A 24,566-nucleotide genomic window follows, 5' to 3' on the forward strand; every position below is an offset into this window, starting at 1 on the left:
TTGACTCAGTAGCAACCATGTTTCAAAAAATCAAGATGGATATGCTGTTTTCTCCTCACTTGAAAGAATGAAAGAAAAAGCTACTTTGTACCAAAACACGTTTCATTATTGTCGTTAATTACGGTCTGAAACAACATTCATGCAACCAAAGCTGTTAAAGAATCAGAAAAACCAAAAAGGTGTAATGCAGTTGTAGTTAAACTTAGCTTAGCACCTTTACCTTTTTCCATTATGGAATTAAGACTTCAGCATTTTGATTAATAATTCCTGATGTTTTACCCATTACATCATCATTTTCAATAGAAAGGAAATACAACTTGCCTATTTCAGAGCACTGAACAACAAAAATGCAGGGGGTTACAGTTGTGAACAAGGTAGAGAATGCAATCTGTCTCTGAACTTTCTAGAAAACACAAGGAGCTAAAACCAGAGAGGTTAAGGGGAGGAAGGCATGGAAGAGGAAGCTAATTTAACCTGGAGTTCCCCAGTGTTTGTGAAATGCTAACATCCAAGCAGACCTTTAAATGAAAAAACAACCCTGCTTCTCAATTATTCTGAGGTGACAGGGATTGCAGAACTTCAGAGAGCATGATTCTGAGATTCTGGCATGCTGTTGCCCATCAGAATATCCTGATTTTAATTTCCGCTGTGAAAGATAAAATCAATTATTTCTTTTTTGGACCTTGAACCAGTAGTGGCTTAAGCACATACCTAAATCCTTCTGATTTCTAAAATACTGTATGTATTTCAGGACTGTGATTGTCTTTTTGTTATGTGTTTGTGCAGACTCTTCCATGACAAATATTACAAATAAAATTGCAAAAGCCTGCCTGGTTCAGCAAAAAACCCACCCTGCTTTCTGCTGACTTAATGATCTGAATCAGCTCATGAGTCGTCGAACAAGTAACAGTGCCTGTAAAAAAGAGGTTGGACCATGGGGCAGAAGTAAGGGAGGACAGAAAAAGACACAGGAAAGAACAGAACCTGAAATCCTCCTTTCAGCAGGATGTTAAATGGGCTCAGAGATCTCATCTCTTTGCACGTTTACAGACCCAAGCATGACGCCTGACAACAGCCAAGCCTCTCTGCCTTTTCCGCTTCCCTTCCTTACCAGAGGCACAGTTCTGCTAAGTGTGTAAAAAGAGCTGTTAAATTTTGCAAGATTTAGCAAGACCATTTTTTTTTATTTTCAAGTATTTGTAGTAGCTCCAGTGCATTGAACGAAGTCTTATAGGGAAAGCCCTACCTAGTTAATAATAACCCTGATGCTTTCTCATGCTAGTCAAGAGTACTAAGTCTTCAGACAACACATTTTTGTAAGGCTTTTCACAAAGCAAAGTCTTTTGCTGTAAAAATGAAAACAATTTCTTTTTAGTTTCCATAGTCTCAAAAAACAGCTTGAGCAGTTAAACTTGAGTCCTTTCCAAGTACCTTCTTTTGACTACACATCACACTCCAAAATTTAAAAGAAAAAAGTTCTCCTCTATGAAAGTCAACATTAAAAGCTTTTAATAAAAAAAAAACATTTTACAACTTTAACCATGAAACTGCTATTGGAAGACTATATTCTTAAGATGCACAGCAAAATATTTGGGGGGAGAGGTACAGAAGTTTGTCTGGATTTTTCTGTAAATAATTATCAACATGCACTGGCAGACTTTGCTGGAATGCACTAAAATGCAGTAAAGAAAAAATGTTGCCCTTTTCTATCTATATTTAAATTAGACCTTTGTTCAAAAGCCCATTTCAAATCAGAAGGTCTTTTTGCTTAAAACAACATTGGAGGAGATGAACTATTTTAAAAAGAAATCCCCCCAAATGAAAAAGAGGATTATCCAATTTTATTTTCTACCCAGTTTTGATTAAAACTCAGTGATAAAAACCCTCCTGTGCTATCCTATGTAATAAATTGATATATAAGCAGCATCTGCAGACATTCTAAAAATAAAAACATCTTTCAATGCATACTAAATATCCCACACCAAACTCATCAGCCTTCCACTGCGAAACAATACAAGTACAGGTACCACAAGGTCCCACATGACAGTCTTTCTACTGCCTTCTGCTCTTTTTCTGCACTAGAAATACTCTCGTGACAGGCTCTTTTACAAAATTTATCATAAACAGATAAAATTGATGGTATTTTCATTCTGAACGTTACATTTCCACACCCAAAAATACACCAGTAGATTTTTACTGTGGTTTTATTTAAGCGGTAATATATACCCATTTGCTAAATCTTACCATTGATTGGAGAAAGGAAAACAGATGTGTGTGTGTGGAGGAAATGTAAGTGTAGGAGGGAAGGAAAGCAGAACCAAATGTGAACTCCTGCATACAAAAGATGGTGGTAGCAAGTAGAGGGTGTAACATATGATGGAACACTGCTCTTAATCTAATTTTAACATTCTTTGGGACTGGTAAATTCACCACACTTACACCACTAAGATTCTTCAGCCATTTGCAAGCAAGCATAGAAACATAAGAATAGAAGAATGGTAGGAAGGGACTACAATTAGAGACAACGCACAGATAAATTAGCAGATAGTAAGCAGGAATATAGAGATGACTGATGGACAAAAAGTGAGAAGGAAGGAAAAGCAGAGTGGCTAGACACTCTCTAAAGTCTCTAGAGACTGAGGCTGGCCTGCTGAGCTCTGCAGCAGTGGGGCTGTGGCTGCAAGATGCGTGGAGCATACGCTGGGTACAGTATGAAACAGCTGGAGACTGAAGAACAGAATCCGCATATGAGGAAATGCCATCTTACTCAAATACAGACACCCTGTCAATTATCCTCCTCAGTTCCTGTTTTCAGAGTAACACTTGATTCCCCCGTTGAAGATAACAGAAGAGGGAGGTGTGCTAGGAACCTTTGGAAACTAGAGTCGGACAACAAAAGAATTAAAGATCTTCTGTCTCAGCTTATCTCTAAAATGAAGATACAATATCTGGCTAGCCTACAGAAGTTATCGAGTTGTTGGCAGCAAAGCTCTTTTCAATACATAGGGTAATATAAAAGTGTTAAATATTATTATTGTTACTACTACTAAGAAAAAACAATAAAATACAGTATTGAACAAAGGGCAGCACACTGTAATATTGTTAGATCTCAAAAAACCATCTTTTTCTGTCAATAGCAATAAAAATATACTATAAAAATGAAAACTTGGAAAAATAGATCACAGATAAGTAATCTAAGAAGGTTGTGAGTGATATAAGAAATTGGCATTGGCTTGCTTGATTGTTTTTATGCTAAATGACTCAGGGATCGGGCTGAATACTGTAGACTGTCGTAAGATTCTCTGTTAAGGTTGATCTGTCCAAATCCATTGCTCTGTGAGAATTTGGTCATTTATGCATCTGTTGGGGAGAGAAATCAAATATTGTAAACTCTCAAGGCAGTGATGTAACTCCTGTATTGTATTTTTTTCAGTTTGACACCACCACAGACCACTTAGATGTTGTGAATCTCTTTATTGCCTCCACAGGTGTCTGGACACACTGACCTTTCTTTACCGTATGCAAGTTTGAGTGGAACAAATAATATGCTGGTTTGCCACTAGGCTTTTGTGTACACATCCAAGCTGATATAACTAATCTGTTTCGTGATTGACAGAAGTCCAGCCCAAAGGAGGGCGACTCTCAGAAAGACTGTTAAAGCCTAAATACATCAAATGGCCTAAATGGAGCTCCAGACCCCTGCCTGGCTACGCTATGCTTGATACCCAAGCTAGCTGTTTTAAAGCCAGCTTAGGTGTACCATGAGGAGCTATAGCTGCATCACTAGACTGCAGTGTAGATGTATGATATGAAAGATGACCATAGATATTCATCAGCTTTAAAAATTAAAAAATGCTCAGGATGAGAGCAGGAAAGAGACAAAGACAAATTTTTAAAGGAAATAAGATTTTACTTTCTGGAAATTGCTATTTGAACATAAAGCCTGATTAATGACAATTTAGTAATGTTTTTAGCATCTAATCACATTTGCTCAGGGTGGTTTTGACTCTCACTGGTGCTGGTTACCCAGTAAATTCCTAACCAGGGAAATATATGACATTTCCTCAGTCATCTGAAGCTTTGGTGGGAAGATTTCTCGCAAGAAACTGATCCCAGTCCAAGAGGTTTGCCACACAAATCTTAAAGATTTCTATTTTTACCTTCCTGGGCAACAAGCTTGCAGATTTCCTTATTTTGCTCGGCAACTTCCACAAGCCAAAGCAGTAAAAGCCTCCTCAGATGGGAGCACTACATTCTTATGGATTCATTTTTACCTCAATGTTTTTACTTTCTTTAAACAAAATATTCCCACTGGCACCCTACATATAAAACTGAAGTCCTTAGAAAAGAATGTAGACAAATGTCCAATCCAACTTATTTTAAAAGTCACTAAGTATATAAAACATTTCAGCATGGTTCCATCAATATTTTTGGGAAGGGAGGAGAGGAAGTCTGTTTATCAAGGCTTTTATCATTACAAAGGGAAAAAGTCAGGAACTTTCTGTGTGTAATTAAGGGATGATGGCCATAGGAGTTTCAAATCCATTTTTTTTGAACTGATCTACAGCTACACAGGCAATCATGTTAATTCATTAAGATGCAATTCATTAAGGAACTAAATTCTGACAAATTGTAACCATGAACGATTCTATTACCAAGACTAGAAATATTGGAAGACTTTTACCTATTGGGATTCTAGCTATTCAGAAATTGAATAAAAGTTTTATTTAAAAACATTAAATACTAAATATATATATAATTTTTAAATTAGAATACTAGCTTTAGTTTGATATGAACTGCTTTAGCAAGCTATATTTTAGTCTTACTTACTCAAACTGACCTGTTTTCAGTTCTGAGATTTCTATTAATCATCCTCTCATTGTACTAACACAGTAAGTCATTGTTATCACATAAGTTGTCCTAAAGAGGTGAGGAATAATTGTATTTATGGACAAATAGTTGTGCTACAATGTTTTAAAACACTAGAAATTATTTCTGTTCATCTTCTAGCAGGAACACTAACAGTTTCACTAAAGGGTCAAACAAAATGAAAGCGAATGTTAGCTTTTTGTGCCTCTATAATGTTCTTTACTTGTTCTTTTAATCTTTCTAAAAGATTAAAGATCAAGACCTGTGTAATTTGTTTCAATGACAACATTGTTAGTTCAGAAGTAATGCCTATAAAGATCTGCAGTGCTTGGCAGTAAGCATTATTAAGGACAGTAGCAAAGACACGCAGACACGAATTTAAAATAAAGAGACATAACTTAGAAATCTCGTTTTCTTACTCTCTTGTTTACCTGTCATTGCAATTAGCAGTAAATTAAATGGCTGTGATAAGAAGTTATGGTAATAGGAGAAGCTTTTTTTTTTTCTTTCTTTTAGCGAGGGTGTATTTGAAAGTATTTGGTTCAATAGTACTACTCACACTCTTTGGGGGGGGACCTTACTGCAAAAAAATATGTGTGAAAACATAATTGCAAAACTGCAACATTTGTTAAGGCACTTGGGTATATATAGCATTAGACTGGAAAATACTTTGAAATTTTTTTCTCTCTACCTAGCTCAGAAAAGATCAGATAACAAATTGCTGTCCTTTAAAATATATCTATATCCATCTACCTACCTATATATGTATGCTAAATATAAAGTAAAATATAATTAAATATTTTTGAATAAGTTGTTCAATAACTGCCTTAGGAAGCACTAAAAATCCTGTTATTTGCAGAGATATTTAAAAATAAACTGCATAAAGCACTGGAAAAGTTTATGTTAGAGAACCATTTTGCAGCAGCAATGTGATGGACTACATAACTTAACAGGTCTCCCCTATCTAGATTCTATGATTCATATAGTGCATGAAGACTTTTTTTTTTTTAACCAATAAAACGAAAAACACCATCTTATAAAAACTCTGTCCTTCATTATTCTGGGAGACACTAAGGTGGAGAAGTCTGACAAGTCCACTAATCATTCTAAAATTACAACAAAATAAAATAAATTATTTAGATTTAAGTATAACTTCACAAGTACTGTATCATGCTTCTAAAATATTACACTTTTGGCCATGTTTACATTTGATCATGACTGAACTTGCTGTATGCCCAGAGCAAAGCAAAACAGTAAAGTCATACAGGTAAACAAAGGGTATGCAAAAAGTATTTAAGCCCGATTTGAGCTGTAGATCTGCTAGTCAAGTTAGAGCAATAGATGATTGATCACATCAGTGAGAATTCCTGAAATGACACAGTGGCCTGGAGTCTTCCCAGCCTAACTTGGAATATTTACCAAAATGCCTCAAATTAACATTGTCACCTTGAGCTGCACCTCCAGCCAGTTATGAGAAAGCTGCTCTGCCGTGCAATTCAGGCCGCTACAATCCAAAAGGAAAACAAGAGACCAAACAGGGAGCCTCAGTTATTGATCTCTGCCCCAACAGCCAGGGTCTGAGACTCTCCTTGGAGCCCAATTGCAAATCCTTCCTTGGAAACATTAGCAGATAAAGCTCTGCATGACCCCAGCTACCCACCTATTACAGCAGAGAGCTGTGGCTGACGCCATAGAGATATGCAGCCCCAGCTATTGCTTTCTCCTGTCCCCAGGGAATAGGAAGGTCATATACTGGAACCATACAGAGTTTCCGATGGGACAGAAAGAGTAGTAACTGGGCTGTGCACTGGCCATGCCTATCAGCTACTCTTTATTACAGTTGGGTGAACCTTGAGTAACTTTGGGTTCCTCCCACTCTCACCTCCCTCAGGATACATCCCATGCACCTTCTTGCGAGCATATACACCCCCGTCACCAAAAATAAAAAACCTGAGATCCACTTCTGTGGGCTGATTCTTCCAAAACAAATTATGAATAGTTCTTACTGACAAGAGTGGCTTAATCCTGTTTGCAGAGTGATAATAGAGTTTCTTGAGCACAATGACTAGTATTATACTAGATGGGAGTAGGAGGGCAGGTGATGTCTTGCACCTTCTCTGTGCTTATGTAACAGCACGGAACAGTGCACAAATCCAGCCCTCAGGCTGTTGAACAGAAAAGTATCTTATTGTTGTCCAGCGTTTCATAAATTCTTAATAAAATAGTAACATCGATATATAGCATGATACACTTACCAAATGCAACTTTGGGGAAGGGAGGGAGGGAGGGAGGGAGGGAGGGAAGGGAAAGATATTTATGGCATGCTGCTTGCATCTGGGTTGCTGAACAGCAGAGTTATATTAAAACTGCATTCAAGGGAAATGGATACTAAGAAGTACATACGAAAAGGCAAAATATTTCTACCAAACCTGGGAACAATGCTCATATATTTAGATATATTTTTCTTTGCGCGCATTAAATTCTCTAGGGACTTGATTCAGCAAAACACTTCAGCATAAGATTAGCTCTACGCACTTTAATCGAGCTATTCACGTGCTTACAAAGAAATACTAGCTTAAGTGCTTAACTTAAGGCTTAGACATTTCAACAATTTTAAAATTACAGTCTTCAAATAAAACATGCCAACACAGATTTCATAAAAATGTATCTTATAAAAATATTCTCAACTTGGCAAGCAACTTTTCTCCTATCATCCAGCATCTGCAAGGATGCCCTCACCTCATCCATTGCTACAGAGAATCCTCCAATCTGTCTCTTTTGTTACATCAAGACATATAACCAAACTACAAATGTTCAAGGCAACCTGATCTCCAGAGGGAGCACAGCAATTTTTTATTTTTATTTTTTTTAAATCACAACTGTTCTGTTAATTTTCCTAGAAAAAAAAATGAGATTTGGAACAACATACCTAGAAAACTGACAAGAAAGATGCTTCCTCGATCCAATACCTAAACCAAAGTGCTTCTGCAAGAAGTTCACTTTGATCCTGATTTATAGTCAGCAGCATCAGCATCTTCCTGGCTTCTGAGAGGACACACGACATAAAAGACACAAGTCTGACACATACGTCACCATAAGTGTGCTCTGGCAGCACCTCACCTCACCTAGATGGAAACCTTCACAGGAAAATCTACAGATTTTTCTCTTCTCGTAGTCCCCATTCTTCTATCGTGGTTTCAGCCCAGTCAGAATCCAAGCAACTCTATCTTCAAAAGAATTTGAAAACTCACAGCAAGAAAAGCTTAACTCTATTACTGTAGGCAAGTTGCTTAGATTAACCAGGTAGCTAAGCACCAGGAATGTTCCTGCTGATTATGATTTCATATGTGCTCCTTAAGGCACAGGCATTTTCTTTTCCCTCCACCACAGTCACAGGACAAAAGTTTCAGATTTAAAATACTTCTTACATTTCTCTGCAACTGAAGTAAGGTCTTTCACAACTATCATCATAGTTTTCTTCCTTGCTGCTTCAGGTATCACAGTCAGTATACCCTTGCAACACAGCTGAAGTGCAGGAAAATTAGCACTATTAGCATTAATGATTTAAGGATGGAAGTTCATGTCCCATCAAACCAAGACATCTGTCAATTTGCATTACTCTTCTTCAGACCCCAATAAACCTAGATTTTCTTAAGTTTTAGGAACAAACTTTCAAAATAGAGTCTAAAAGGTAAAACATGCTATCCCATCATTACACTTCTTACGCTCTACGTGTAAACTCTATTCATCATGAAACAGGACTGAGGCAGCTCCTTGTTCACAGCAGGAGACCCTGCACTAGACCAAGAGCATAAACATTGCAACAGAATGGCTGTTTTCAGTCCTTTTCAATTTTTGTACCCCAAAAAGTTTTCCAATGAAGATGTATTTCTCCATAGTCAATCTAAGGTCATTGGTATTGGGCTTCTTTTGCAAAAGTCTTATAGGTAGCCATGATGGGAATCCGCTGACCACATTTTGAAATCTGTCAACAGTGTTGTAACCAAAAGAACTGGCCCCTGTGACTCTATTCCTTCAGTGGGAAAAAGCTCCACCACATGTAAGTTAGGCCTAAGAAACTATTTTTCCAAAAATCTGGAGCTGACTAGATATATGGGTAGAAACACAGTGTTTGTTTGCTCATGACATATATACACTGATGAGCTTGTTTTGAACACTTAACATCTCAACTCTGCTAGCGGTGCATTATTTATAACACCAGAGCATTTCTCAAGCCTTGCAGATGCCTGAAAATAAGGACTACATAAGCATAGGAAAGGAGGCAATGCCAATAACTATGTACTAAGAGGCTTAGAAGAGCCATAATACCGTTCTGGCCAATTTAAATATTCATTCTTTCCTTGTTAACATAAAGCCTCTCCACATTCAGTTTCTCAATTAAACAAGAGGTGAAGTGGTTTACATAGCAGTGCTTTAGTGAGATGGAATCTAATTACAGTTAATCTTCCAATATATAAAAGGGTGGCTTCCCAACAGTTAATAAAAAGCGATGGTTAGGAATGATGAGAGTACTGCTTCCAAAATGAACTCAAGATAAAGTACAAGGATGTCTAATTACCAAATTAAAAACCTGCACTGAGAGGTATTCATTTCTCAAGCAAGGATGGGTGGAACAAGTCATGATTATATCTCTCATCCTGGAGGAAAGGAAAGCTTACCATACACATTTCTTACAGACCCACCTTGCACTAATGCTTAGGAAGCTGAGTGCTTTTGCTTTCTTATCAAGAAACTTGGTGACATCGTGTTGGCTCTATGAATAAAAGGATAATAATACCATATGGAGAGAGAGGAACTAAAATATTTATGTTTCATTTCTTAGTCCTACTGGGGATCTGTAGCCCTTCAGATTGTTCTAATATGTGACAGACAGAGAAAACTCTTTGCCATCATAAATCAATATGGCTTGGGACTGCACACCTAAAAGCATTCAGGGTTTGACCTTGTGTTTCCAAATTTTTAGGAGTCTCTATAGTACTCCAAAACATAATTGTATTATGCTGACAGACAGTGCTTATAATACTCTGGAGGATCTGGCTGATCTTCAGAAGCATATCTCTATCTCAACTAAAATAGAGAATTAAGTAAAAGATGGTCAGTCTGTACTTAATATTCACAGCTTTCCTAGTTTCTGGCTGTGAGAACCAGTGGTGACTGTATTAATAAAAATTTTCTCCTATCACATTAGAAGAAAACACATAAAACTTTTACTTGACAGTTCAGGTCAGGACAGTGCACACTAAGCTACAGGCCACAGTAGGGTGGAGGGACTACAATGAAATGACACTGCATTTTTCCACAAGCCTGACAAAATTACTCTAATGCTGTTAAAAGAGCATTTGAACACTGTCTTCTCCTCGTTGTTACCTAACACAATGAGTTAATGAAGAAAACAAGAAAGTCACAGACGAATACAAGTACATTTCTCCCCAGAAGAAGGATAATTGTGGCAGAAATAAGAAAAGATTACCATGCCTAATAATTCAAATGCCAGTAATTAACAGCCCAATAAAAAATGCCTAGGATTTCCACACAAATCTTACCATCTGCCTGCAATAAAAACCATGGAGTGTATCTCTGCTTCAAGTGGAAGTCATATGAAGGAGATGTAAGTAGAACCGACTCAGCAAATTAAAGAACCTTGTATGTCAAGATAATGGGGGTATTTTCTCTAAAAAAGAGGCCCATTATCTTAAGAATTCCTGAATTTATTCTCGATATTAATAAATAAGATCCTCTCAAAATAAAAAGTTATGTGACTCCGTAAATACGTACAGCCTCCGAGCATAATATTGAATGTGTGATGATGACGGATAAACAAGAGTAGTATGTAATAAAAAGACCTTTCAGTAAAGTAAAAAAATTCCTGGTAACCAGCAAAAAGATATCATGATGCAGATAACTTGGTCACATTCCCTATCCAGCTTGCCTGTGTGGACTTGGAAACCCATACTGGGTGTACATAGGAAGATTTTGGTAGTGGGGAAGACTGCAGGGGCAGCCTCTGTGGGGAGAGGTCAGGGGCTGCCCTGTGCTGGCCAGATGGCTCTGCAATGGACCCACTGCAGGTCAAAGCTGAGCCCATCAGCCAAGTTAGCGTCACTTTTATGAAAATATTTCTAAGAAAGAGAAGAAAACACCAGCTACAGAAAGAGGAGGAGGGAACAAAAAGAGTTAGAAACAACAGAAGGAATACCAAGGTCAGAGGAGGAGAAGGAGGAAGGGGAGGAAGTGCCTCCGTGACAGATACTTTCTGCAGCCCGTGAGCCACTACCTTTATACCTTGCACTTGAAAAATGGCAACTACACTCACAAAAATATACCTCTCTCAAATTAATGTTGATTAGCTCTTTATGACATTGTGTGTCTGTTGGATGACAGAGGACAAGAGCAGCATGGAAGCTGCCATACAGTTTAGATGTTGGTGCTAACCTGGTGTGTCTGTTCCCCCCCCCAGCCCCGTTAACAATGCATGTCTGACACAGTAGGTTACAGGACTGAAAAGACTCTCAGGATGAATCCTGAATACTATAGATAATGGTCCACACTTTAGGTAACAGTACAGGGAACAGCTGCAAGATTTGTCCATCTCTCACTCATACGATTTTGAAGGTCAACAGTTTGGCTATTCCTACCATGTGATCTCCATGGCACAAAGAAGCTAAAGCAACGCTGAACACAGTCCTTTGTGCAAAACCAATGTGCATCTGTTCTAGCTCAGAAAAGAGCAACATTGAGGTTAGAGTTACCACACAGGTCTCAGCAACTTTGGGTGGTCTCAAGCAACACTGATTCCATGCAAAAATGAGGGACAATATCAACAAGGTGGGGGAAGGAAGGGGGCAGACAGGTTGTATGTGTGTGCCAGGGCAGTAGCTATTAAATCAGCACTTGCAAGGCACTTTCCTATCTTCACGTTAAAGACAATTTCATGCAACCCCTCAAAGTGTTTTTAAATGCAGAAGTACAGACAGCATAAGGAGAAGAAAACAAGATCAAGTTCTAGAGGACAGAATTCACACTAGAAAAGAACAAAGAGGCTTTTTAAAGTTATGAGATGGCTTGTTATGTTAGGGTATATTACTCTAGATGATTGCCACATCATGGAAGGAAAACAGGGCATGCAATAGTCGCACAACCTGCCCAGTATGTCCTGCAAGTGTCTGCCTTGAACAGTGGCTCAGGTGCTTTGGCAGGGGAGTTTATCCTCTGGTCCTGTTTTTGCAGCAGCACTTCTGTATAGTCAAATAAGAACAGGATCTTTATTTTTGCCTCAGATTTGTGTGGCTTCTTTCCTTTAGCAATTAGAAATTCTCTTTTTTGAATTTGAAATACTAACTGGGTTTTTAAGTCTGGGAGCGCATATCAGTAACAGCCATAAAGTATCGATAGGGATTTCAGTGCCCTAAGACCTACAAAAATGGAAAAAATATTTAAAAGAGAGATGCATAAAAAGAGTTTAACAGTAAGGATTAATTATTGTGTTTCCTCAAGATAGGATTTTAAACATTAAGATTCATTGTTCCAGATACACCTACAATTTAAAAAAAAAAATAATCAAAAACACATGCCAGAAGTTCAACTGGATAACAATGAATTTGGAATTTAAGTGCTACAGTCATTTACAGATCTGGGGTTTGAGTGCTACAGTCATTTACTGAAAGAGAGTCCTGTGGTAAGAACTGGAGACCTATGGATTAGATATCACAGGACAGTGTCTCAGTTCACATGTGGACAGAAGTCATTAAAAGCCTCTTAGTAACTTTTCCTCAATGCAGCAGTTTTTCCATTTTTGAAGCCTCTAATCATTTGATGCCACTGCAGCAGCCAAAAAAATTCAAGTCATATAAAGTCATAAAGTAGTCATTGCTGAATTCTCTCGACAATGATGGAGTCCTCGCTTCAAATCTGTATGTGAGGATGGGTTGAAATTATACTATCCCAAAGCACCCATAAGCTCCTGTTTTGTATTTCATTGTGCATTTTGGCGCAGTTCATTCCTCAAAAAAAATGACTTAAATTCTTTTGCAATTCTGATGCAGTTATTAATGCAGCAGTTGACTACAAGAATATCTAAAAGCAGTCTAGAAAAACAGCAAGGAGACAATAATTTGTTTGAATTGCTAGCAACAGAAAAGCACTAGAAACAATCCTTTGTAAAATAACTTCTCTTTCCTTAAGGCTATGCACATTTAGACTACAAACTCAATTATGGAAAAATACTGCACAATACTTACAGAGAAATTTTCAGACATGGGGAATTCTTTGCTGATATTATACTGCACAATCTTCAAATTTTTTCCTACCGAACTAGTTATCTTTGATACTGCAGAAGAACTTTCTAACTTAAACAACTTGCTCAAATTTATCAGCCAAACTAAAATCAGAAGAGTTAAGCTCTGATGAACTATGGTAGTAGTTCACAAACAATGTGCAAACAATACCCTCTTCCCCTTCCCCTACATTCAGTTGCTACCAGGGACTGTGGAATGTTCTGGTGAGGGAGGCAGTGAAGAAAAATACAACTCAAGGGTGATCAAAAACCTACCAACAGAACTCTCCACCGATTTCAACAGGCTTTAAACAACAACATAAAACCAATTTTCTTTCCTCTCTGTCCCTCTGTTCTGTGCTGTTTCCACACGTCCTGCTATGATGCTGTAACATGCAGCTGCTGTTACAGCTAACAGCAGAATGACTCTTTCCTGTATTCTGCTCCCCCTCTCACTTCAATCTAGTGACAAAATTCATCTTAATTGCGACCAAGCAGTAACAGAGCCCATATATTTAAAATGGATATATCCCTCACTTCACTCCCCAGAGGTTAGCTTTACCCTCTAGCTAGTTCCCTTAGCAGCTTTGCTGTTCCAACACAATATTTTAATAAGACCCGGTATCCACAACTTCTGGGGACTTAGCATTTACATGCTAAACATCACCCTTCAGCTATTTGATGGGCCATTTAGTGATGTCCCCGAAGAAAATAGCCTTTTTAAAAATTTTATTTTTTGCTGATCATCCCCAAGGCAGCACATTCCTTCTCACCAGAAGGAATAAAATTAAAATTCTGCAAAAACACCTGGCTGCAGCATTTGCCAAGAACAACCAAGTTCTGGTTAAGGTGCTTGCAAGCACTGGAGATGACAACACACAACACTTCAAGAAAGGTGCTTCAGAGGTCCACAGGTTTTAAATGTTGCACAGCGCTTACGCATGTGGGTAAGAATATACATGTGTATAATGTCGAGTACGGTATTTTTTTATTTCTTTAAATAAAGGCCCAGCATGTGCCTCTCCCTCAGTTTTTCTAACAAGGGATGGGGACTTTGCAGAGCTGGTACCAGTCCACCAGAGAGAAAAGCACCATTTCTCCTCAAGAAGTGAAGACATGGTTGATACAATAGGTGCTGGCGGCAGAAGAATATACCAGGGCCTGGCTAGGGAGAGCTAAAAGCATTGTGATTCCTGGCAGGTCTGTGCGTGCAAACCAGAGAGATTTTTACCCCTGTGCGTGTCATGGGAAAGGGAGATTAAGTAGGATAATTAAGTCAGGGGAAGCAGAGGAAGAACACCGACACATGGTTACATTATTGGAAAGGAAGAGGAGAAATCACCAGTAGAACACTGTGAGGAGTAAGCCAAGTTTCTACTGTTACTGAATTAAATGCTAGATGAAGGCCTTGTCTAAACACAACAGTTGCGCCATTTTAATTCAAATCAATCAAAAACCTCATTGTAGTTGCACAGGTGCAAAGCTCTTTGCAGACAATCTTGTATCAGTTTACAACTGGCTTAAGTGATTTACAGATATCCACAAAAGGTTGCACCTGCTTAATTAAACTGATTTTAAAATTATTTTAAATTCATGCCATTTTGTCTATATGGAGACTAATAGACAGTTATTTTTAAAATGCATTAAACTTCAAATTCTCAAGGATAATTATGTGCAATAGTATTATGTTTTCTCTCAATTAAACACTGTCACACATTTTCAAACAATGACCATCTGAGCACATAGCTGAAATCAATCATCCTCCACCACATCAAGTTATGCTCAACTGTGCTACTCAGATTGTCATATTCTTCAGTTCAGGAAGTATTATATTGTTAATTTCTAAAGCCATCCTCAAAAAAATCTTAACACCAAACTTTTTAACTTGTTCACCTGCAGGACCACAAAGTTGGAAGGACTAATTAAGAGACTTATTTATTCATTTCAAGCCTGAGCTGCACTTCAAATGTCTATCTAAACTGAGGTACCTACTCCTGTTAATAAACATGCTGAATTGTTGACGATAAAGTTTGGTGAAAAGTATGAATTGTTCCCATCAACTATGAGTTTGTACTTCTGATTAAGAATTTATTACCTGGATGTTTCCATGTGCAGTTTTTTTCTGCACAAATTTCATCTCCTATTCTTTCAATAGCAGCCCAAACATCAGTGACACGTGGTAGCTCTGTTGAGGAATGAGGAGCTCTCATCTGACATTTTCCTGTATGCAGCTCCACAACTTTCAAGATGCTCTGGTTTGTACAACCATAACATGAATGCTGCACTTGGCATTATGCCCTGAATAATTCCATTATTAAGGAAGCTTGAAAATGAAACAAGATCTTTTTTCCTTAAGGCATTCAGCTATTACTTTGCATGCTTAGAATAGGAAACTGATTTTCTATATGCAAAATGGTTCATATCACTACGCAAAGTCAACTCCTCAGTCATTACTGTGGACATTTTTTGTGGTTTTTGTGTTCAAAGAAAATGCCACCACACACAGTGGAACAAATAAAACCAAATTACCTTAAAACAAATGGAAGAAAACAAGGCGGGGGGTTGGGGGGGGGGGGGCGCAGGGGCGGGAAGAGACAAAAAAACTCTTTCCCCATCAAGCTATTAGTATGGGTTGAATACAGTTTTCAGCACACGTTTTGCATCTCCTCTACAGAAATGTACTTTCCATTGCTTTCATGGCAGTATAGCATCAAAAATCATTGAATCCTTCCATCTAACTATAGGAGTCTATGAATTTCCTTCTGTGTGTGTATTTGTTTGATCAATTTTATTGTAACACTACTAAACCTTATTTAATACAAAAATTCAAACAATATATTTACAGAAACATTAATAAAAGCTTTTACTAGAACTGTGCTTTTGCTGCCACTAAATTTTGTTGCCCAAGCTCTGAGGTATTCAACAGTACAGACTTTTGAACAGTTTGAAAATGAATAGGCAACAAAATCATTTGTTACCAACGACAAAGGAACACTTTACCACTAGTCAGCATTCAAATAAATCACATTCTGTCTGGGCTTGTCTATACTCAAAAAATTGTCTGATTTAACTCTTGTCAGTATAGTCAAAGTGATATAACTTTCAGTTATAGCACTGAAATTTAAAGTAAACACCGTATAACCTTATCCACCATGATCTGCAAGAATTTTGAAATAAAACGGATTCCCAATCACGGAAATTTAACATTGATACTAAATTTTACATAAAGATAAGTTTTGATATACACATTTTCTTCCAGCTGATATGCATCATCAATCCTTTTTGGCTCCTTAACTTCTAAAAAAATGGTTGGAGGAGGGGAGGGAAGTGGGTAAGAAGAAAAGACAAAGGTATTCTACATACAACACTAACATTTAAAGCAGCTCCTCTACTGCATGTTAAGCTTGAACTGCTGTTACCAAAACACAGGATCCCAACTGTGAGAATGGAAACACCACATTATCATCTCAGAAAAGTAGACCAGGACAGAGCCTGCTGTAAAGTCAGTCAATGCATTTTAGAAAAGATTTGACAGTTGCAAATTTCTAGTCACATTTGCTCTTTGTTCATGAGCCAATTAAAAAAAAAAATCCTTCTCTTGAAATGCCAGTTGATCAGGTCATTAAAAAAGCCTCACTAACAACACTAGAAAAGGGACGAATAGCTAACTCACTTTATATTGAACATATTATTGGCCTATTTTAACAAGAATAAGAAAGAACACAATATTAAAAGGAAACAAACAAACCCCCACCAAACAAAAAACATAGCCTTCTAAGAGCCAGATTCAGCAAAACTGAACCTCAAAATTTTCTGGAAGTTTTCCTAAGCCTTATTCTAAAAAAAGCATGTAAAATGGAGTCCTATAGGAGCAACAGAATATCAAAGTGCTCATCTTAAAACACACACACCATACAATACAGTAACTCTGCTTTCATACCCAGTAACACAGTCACAACTGTTGACTAGTGCAAGGATTGAGGAAAGATATAGTTACACTCTCTACAAATGGTTAAACAGAGCTTTCCACTGAAAGAACAACTTTTAACAGAAAGGCTTCCACTTTCCTTACCATGAAACATACTGTTTTCTTCCTCTGGCAAATAAAATAAAACCAGAGACAATAGCAAGGACTAATTAGAATGGTATTAGTCAGCTAAGGCCCAGTGTAATTCCCATCAATATTGGTGAAATTGAACTGCAGATCTTCAGGACCTCTGAAGAGTCATTTTTGTGTGTCAGAGGGAATGCCTGGAGCTCAGACAACAGAACCCAAGCTATTTAATTTCAAAAATGCAGCCCTACATAAAAGTCACAAGATGAGTTGCTCGTGTAAACTGTGCAAACAACCATAGATTTTTTATTTTGCCTGTGCTGAGTATCATATTTCTTCTAAAAGCAGGCAGTCTTCTGCCATCTCAGAGTAGAATAAAGGTCATCAGGACCATTCAAAAAGCGCGACTACAAAACTTCACCAGCTTTCAGCTTTCTTCACATTCTTATTATAACTGTAGGTTTCACAAAATATTTTGAGGAAGTTACAAGACTCCCAAGCAGCATTTAATCATGAAAACTCACTTTAAATAAAAAAAGACCACGGCTTCCATTTGCCAGGCTCTGCACCAGTCTGGAAGTGCTCCCAGCAGAGGCAGGTGGCCACAGCAGGGCAAGGGCAGCAAGGTGCCCCAGACCTCGGCCAGGCCTCACCTCCACGTACTCCTCCTGGCTGCCTGGGGGTCAAGCTCTGGCACCACGCTTGCTGCGGCCAATGCCATTTCCACCAGGGTAATTAAACATTTGAAGCACACGGATCGAAGGTATGCCAGCCCCAGGGGAGACAGAGCACCGAAGAGTAAGCTCGCATCATGGAAGACAAATAAAAGCCGGCTGCAGGGCGGGCGACCAGCCCTGAACGCCAGCCCAGGGCCCCCTCAGGGAAGGGGGGGGTGAGCCCCCAGGGCTCCCTGAGGACGGGCTGGTGCCGCTGCTGCCTCCGACCACACAGGCGCACCCCGGCGCCACAGGGCTCCCTTAACAAGCAAGGGCCGTTGGAGCCGTTACAACCGTTGGAGCAACCCCCTCGCGCGCTCAGGGGTTGCGACACGCCCCCACCCCGCCGACTACGGCTCCCGACAGGCGCCGCGCCCCCGCGCGGAGCACACCGGGAGCGGCGCGGCGCGGCACCGCCCCGGCGGCCCACACGCACTGCAGCGCTCTGGCACGGCGCCGTGAGCCACCGCCGCTCCGGAGGGCGCCCACGTGACACGCACCCCTCGCTCCGATTGGAGCAGGCCGCCACCAGTCACCCCTGCCCCTCTTTTTTTTTTCTAATCCCCTCCAATGGCTGGCGGCGACTGCAACCTCCCCGCCGAGCGCTGCCACGCCTTTCACCACCCACCGCTCCCATTGGCTGCCTGAGCTGGCCCCGCCCCTTTTAAATACCTGTCGCTCCGTGACAGGCCGTCACGGAGTTCCTGTCAGAAGGGCGACGGCGGGGATTGGTCCCTCCCACCCTCGCCTTCCCCTCGGAGCCCCGCCCCTTCCCCCCTAGCCCCTCCCCCGCCGGAGGGCGGCAATGTCAAACCGCTCGCTCGCCCGCCCCCTCCCCCCCGGCTTCGCGCGCTCCCGCCCGCGCGCGTGGCGGGGCGGGGCCCCCCCTGTCGCCGGGCCGCGCCCCTCGCGGCTGCCCCCCGATCCCCGGGCTCTGCCCTCAGCCTGCGCCCGCGGCCACCGGCCCCTCCTACTCCCGACCCCCCCGCCTCGAGCTCGACCCTCGGCTCCTCCCCCCGTTCCGTCACTGGCTCCGCCCACCCCCTCGGCCCCGCCCGTCCAGCCCCGCGCCGCACTGGGACGGCGACGGCGGCGGCGGGAGGCAGAGCCCGGCCCAGCGAGGAGGCGGCGGCGGCGGGGAGTGAGCGAGGACCGCTGAGGGAGCGGGCGGAGCTCCGCCCCTCCCCTCGCCGAGCCTCCCTCCCCCTGCCCTTCCTCCCGCTCCCTCCCCCCCCCGCCTTCCCCTCCTCCTCCGCCTCCTCCCCGCACGCGCCAGGCGGAGAGGCTGCGAGGGAGCCCCGGGTACAACATGGCGGAGCACTCGGCCCCCGACAACAAGCACAAACCCGCCGCCAACTCCGTGGCGCCGCTCAACAGCCGCGGCGGGGCGGGCGGCGGCGGCGCGGCGGCGGCGGCTGCCGGCGGCCCCCCGGCGGGCGGAGGCGGCCTGTCGGGGGGCCTGTCGCAGCCGGCGGGCTGGCAGTCGCTCCTCTCCTTCACCATCCTCTTCCTGGCCTGGCTGGCCGGCTTCAGCTCCCGGCTCTTCGCCGTCATCCGCTTCGAGAGCATCATCCACGAGTTCGACCCCTGGTGAGTCCCCGCCGCTGCCGGACGGGACGGGACGGAGGAAGGCGGGAAAGCCGCCCCCTTACGGGGCGCGCCTCAGGCGGGGAGGTGGAGGTTGTGTTGGGGGGCAGCTCCCCTCAGGCTTCCCTCGCCGCGGGGCCGCCGGGAGGCCCCCGCCGCCTGCCCCCCGCTCCGCCACTTCGCCAACTTGCGCCCTGCCTGTTCCCTCGGCCGCCGGGCGGAGGGAGCCGAGAGCCGCGGCCGCCCGGCGAAGGAGGGAGGGAAGGTTGGGGGGGAGGGTAGGGGGGTGCGCGGGAGGTGAGGCGGTGCGGCCGGGACACGCTGTGGCGGGGTCGGAGGGAGCCCAAGGGGTGGTGGGTGCGCGGGGGAAAAGGCGTGAGGGGCCGCCCGGCGGGAGCGGGCGGCAGTGCCGGGTCGCTTCGGTGTGGCCGTAGGGCGGGAGGGAGCAGGGACACCTCGGGGAGGGGGAGGCGGCTGTTGCCCCGGATCCGGCGGAGTTGCGGCAGGACGGTCCGCCGAGGGGGGACGGGAAAAGTTGCAGGGGGTGGGTGGAGGTGCTGGTGCCAGGCGGGAATCGGGGGTGGGGGGGCGGGCGCCGGCGACCGCCGTCGTAACGAAAACGGTTGTACCAAAACGTGCCCGACGTCCCGGTCCTGCTGTCGCGGCGTGGGGTCTCCAGATGCGCGGCTTCTCGGAGTGGTCTGTCCTAGAGCCCCTGTTGGCCGGGGGAGGGAGGGGGGCGAGGAATGCACTGCAGGAAGTAATCTTCATAAAAGTGACTGGAGGGATTACAGTGAAATGGGTGACATTGATTTACTGCCAGGTGTTTCAAAGCTGTGCTTACTGAGCCCAAGGACTTTTGCTGTTTCCCACGCATCTTGATTTTTTTTTTTTTCCTAAAGATTGCTTTCCCTCCTGTAGAAGCTGTCTGTTCTTTCCCCTGTTGGAGGGGGCTGAAACCATTTTATGTATAAGATCAAGAAATGCTGCGCTCGTTCCTTGCAGCAAGGCAAAGTGAAAGATGACGGGACTTCTGGGGCAGTTCTTTTAATGCGAAAACGTGACAATGAATTTTTATATTGGTGGCTACTTCATCCTAGGAATCCGTGGGTTTTTTCAGAACTTTAGGTAGGGTAAGCGGCAGATGACTTTAGAATAATGAATTCTCTGGTTTTAATTTAAAATTTTATGTCTCGAGTCTTACTGTTAATCTCATGAAGGAAGGAGATGCTTGATTTTGAAATGCACAGTAGATGCTTCGTGTTAAACTCAATCTAAAATTGTTACTGAAATTGTACTTATCTGCAAAGCATGCACTCCACCGATAGTTTCAAAAGCACGACTTCCTCTTTTCTGGTTGGTTTTTCCCCCTCGCCCCCCCAGTGTAATCCATTCACAAATCATGGCTCAGAATAGTGGTTAGAGAACAAGGAATTGCTTTGTTTTTAAATGCTGTCTGAAGTAATACACACTTTGTGATGTGAAAGCCAAATATCTCAAAATATCTTTAAAACATCAAGTAATTGCCCATAATTTAAGTGTGTTGCTGCAAACACGAATGGAAGGAATGCAAGCATTCAGTTAATAAAGTTAACAACGGGGGGAGCACAGTTAAGCACATCTGCAATGAGGCTATGAACGTGGGGTTATATCCTATGGAGTAGTTCTCAGGCTCTTCTAATCTAAATTTAAGCAAAAAGTCTTTCTATCATGGAGGAAACTTTTTTTTAAAGCACACAACCTAAATTTTTGTACAACTTTATCTGATTTTTATAATCAAGGCTGATCCTTGTTGGATAAATGGAAGTTTTATATTAAGCCCTGAAGTACATTGAAAAAGGTGCTGTGGGAGTTAAGTTCATAGCCGTGATGCAGTTGTAAAGATAAACTTCTGGTTTAAGCAATGTGTAAGTTGGTGCAAAGTCATCTTCCTGAGTATATAAACAAAAGGCATTGCTGCCAATGCTGCTGTATGTACCTTTGTTAATTAGAGAATAGATTAAGTTAACAAAACTCATTGATTTTAGTGCAGGTCTGTGAGAAGCAGTTGAAATGTCAAGAATCATGCCAGTGTCATGTTGCTGCATGCCAGAAATGGTAGAGGTAAATGCACTTAAGTTAATTAGTAGGAAAGAGAACCTAAAACGGTAGAAACTGAGGAAAAAACGAAGGGCTTTCTCTACTGCAGCAGCAATATTGGTGAAAAATGATGTCACTCCTAAATGCTGTTGAGTAACTAGGTAGGAATGGATTTTCACAGTTGTAGGGGTCTTACAAGTCTGAATCTAATGTGGAAAAGGAGCTTATGAAAAGAGATTAGAAGCAGTGCTCTATTTTTATATTTTTTAACCACTTTAGCAGCTTGTTCAGGTAAACTGGATTTTTTTTTAATATTTATTTTTTTCAGGACAGCGGCCATAGTATTTGCAGGTGGAACAGTTCCGTAGTTTTCTCCATTTCTTTGGCTTTTTTTGTCAAGCTTGAATACGATATCTTGCAATGTGTGCGGTGCGTCACCTATTCTGTAGTATCCAGTTTGTGATCAAGAGAGGAAGCTGAGGTATATTTGATAAAATGAGGAGCATTAGACAAAACTATTATTCTTTTGAATGGAAAAATATTTTGCCTCTGAGGTCTAGAAAGCTTTCTTATTTACTTCAGAATCCAGTTTTCTGCTATGGACATAAGAAACGTAGGATATCTGGGGTGGGAAGAAAGGGAGATGTGCCTTGGGTTTTCTGCATATTAATTGAATCAAATATGGCTTTTTTCTAACATCTCTTTCAAGCTGGATTTCTGACAGTAAATTTAGGTTTTGATTTGGGGCCGTGAGCTTTGCTGGTTTTGTAAAATTAGCCTTTGAGACTTACTCCAGTTGGCATTTATTCCAGAAATGACCCAAATGTAGTACAATAGGCCAAGGCAGTAGAAACAGGACAACTTTTGCTCTTGATCTCCATTATAATATAATGCCTGTGTGAGGAAAAAACAAACTGGTACTTTGAGGTCACCATACTGTCACTTACAAACTTGCAAGCTGTTCATCATTACTAGGATTACTGGTTTTTTTCTACGCTGAATACCTCTTTCATATAGTATTGACACTTTATTTTGATTTATTTCTCATGTCTTGTTTACTTTCCATACTTGAGCTGGTCCAGAGACTTTGAAAAATGCGTGTAAGTTTAGGCAGCTCCTAGGTCAGGTGAGCCAATAGATGAAGTTGGTCAGCATTGACTTTAAGCTGTGCTGTTGACAGGCCTCCAGCATTTAACTTCAGGATTTCATTATCAGGCCAAGAACTTGAAACATGGACAGAGGTTTCATGCCTGCAATTTGGTTCATCTGTTGGATGGTTTGGCAGCTGGGCGGACCAAGAGCATAATTTCTGTGCTGCGTACACACAAGTGCACAGTGAAAGCTTTTCCTGAAAGTACAACCGCGTGTTTAACTTGGTTGTCAAGCGAGGTCATTCTTTCTGTCAGATGTTGCCTTAAATGCTAGCATGGCTGTTGAACCGAGGCGACCAAAATTATGGAGTACTTGAACAGGGACTACTTTCTATGCACCGGTTTGTCTAAAGTACAGCTCCAGCATGCCCGTATGCTATTTCATTTGGCTGCTCGTATCATATATGTGCATAATAATCTATATGTGTGTGTATATATGTATATATATAAGGTAGATATATCTAGCAAGACCGTTGCATCCTGATACTGCTGCTAACTAAAACAGTAGCAGCCTTTGGTACATCAGTAGTTTTCAGGGAGTGCTGTCAGAATAGTAACGTTCATTCTGTTTGCATGGTTCTTACCATTAGGTCACACATGTGAGAACTGTATCTGAATCATTAATCATATTCCATGTCATTAGATCAAAGTTTTATCTTTTCCTGAGAATTTTAACAGCTTGCTAAACACCACATTAGCACCAGCTACCTTAGGAGTGAAAGAGCTGGTTTAAGCTGGAATGCAGAAGCTTGTATGTCTGAGCATGAGGCCCTCTCTGTACCAGCTTGCATATGCAGGATGGAGCACCAGTGTGATCTTTGTCAGTTACATTTGCCTATGTACTACTGCCAGGAATGTTGTCTCCTACTGTCCTGACAGTTCCTGGTACTGAACAGCACTCCCAGAATCCTATATACATATTTGCCTCCTCCAAACCGACATCATTGATTGCTCAAACCACCAGCTTTTTAGCTGTCCTCAGGGTGACCATTGTTTATCATACCTCACTGAGGTAACATAATTGTGTTAGTGGGAAGTATGGTTTATATATATAATAGCAATCCACTTTCTTATCACTGATACCATCATATAGCATTAGTGGACTTCGGTAGATGGAAATGGACTGATGAAAATAAATATAAGGTCAGTGTCATTGCTTGCATTTCAGAGGCAGACTGGTTAAAGGAAGTTAGTATTTTATCTTCGGTGCAACCAAAAAGACGGGTTTTGCTAGGCTCAAGTCGTGTTTGCTAGACAGATTCTTGAGCTGTATGAACTTTTTTTATTAATGAAAACTTAAATTAATACCTCTAAATATCACGGAATCTTCAGAGTTGGAAGGGACCTCTAGAGATCATCTAGTCCAACTCCCCTGCTAGAGCAGGATTACCTAAAGCACAACGGAATCACGGAATCTTCAGAGTTGGATATGGATATGATATGAAATCTTCATTAAAATACAAAGTGTGACTCAAGTGAACATTGGAAGTGGTGTACGGAGTTGGTCGAACACTGGAGGTTGTGTAAATGTATTGATTTTGTTGGGAGAGAGTAAGGTTGTGGGTTTGTGTTGTAGTTAGCTGATCTGATGGTTGCCTTTTGGAGTAGGAGCTCTCCTCTGTCACCCACTGTGCAGTCTGCGTTTTTTCTTTGTGCTTGCTCTAACGCAGTCATGGTGAGTTGATTCAGTTGTCAAAATGCTGTAACATTTTAGTTCCCTGAGCCTGCCTACCATCAGTTTTTATACTGCAGTTTAGTTTCTTGTTTTTGAGGAAGAATGAATATTGGGAAGGAATGTAAATAGTGACTGATTTTAG

General features: G+C 41.6%; 1 protein-coding gene across 1 annotated transcript in view; it reads left to right on the forward strand.

Moving 5' to 3' along the window:
* The first annotated feature begins 18,989 nt into the window (after positions 1–18,989).
* Positions 18,990–24,566, forward strand: part of STT3B (STT3 oligosaccharyltransferase complex catalytic subunit B) — a 53,453-nt gene continuing 47,876 nt past the window's right edge. Inside the window, exon 1 of the mRNA XM_063325242.1 lies at positions 18,990–19,522. Coding sequence (XP_063181312.1) covers positions 19,242–19,522 — 281 coding nt within the window. The 5' untranslated portion in view covers positions 18,990–19,241. The remainder of the gene's footprint in view (positions 19,523–24,566) is intronic.

This window comes from Chroicocephalus ridibundus, chromosome 2 (assembly GCF_963924245.1).
Source record: "Chroicocephalus ridibundus chromosome 2, bChrRid1.1, whole genome shotgun sequence".
NCBI classification, from domain to species: domain Eukaryota; kingdom Metazoa; phylum Chordata; class Aves; order Charadriiformes; family Laridae; genus Chroicocephalus; species Chroicocephalus ridibundus.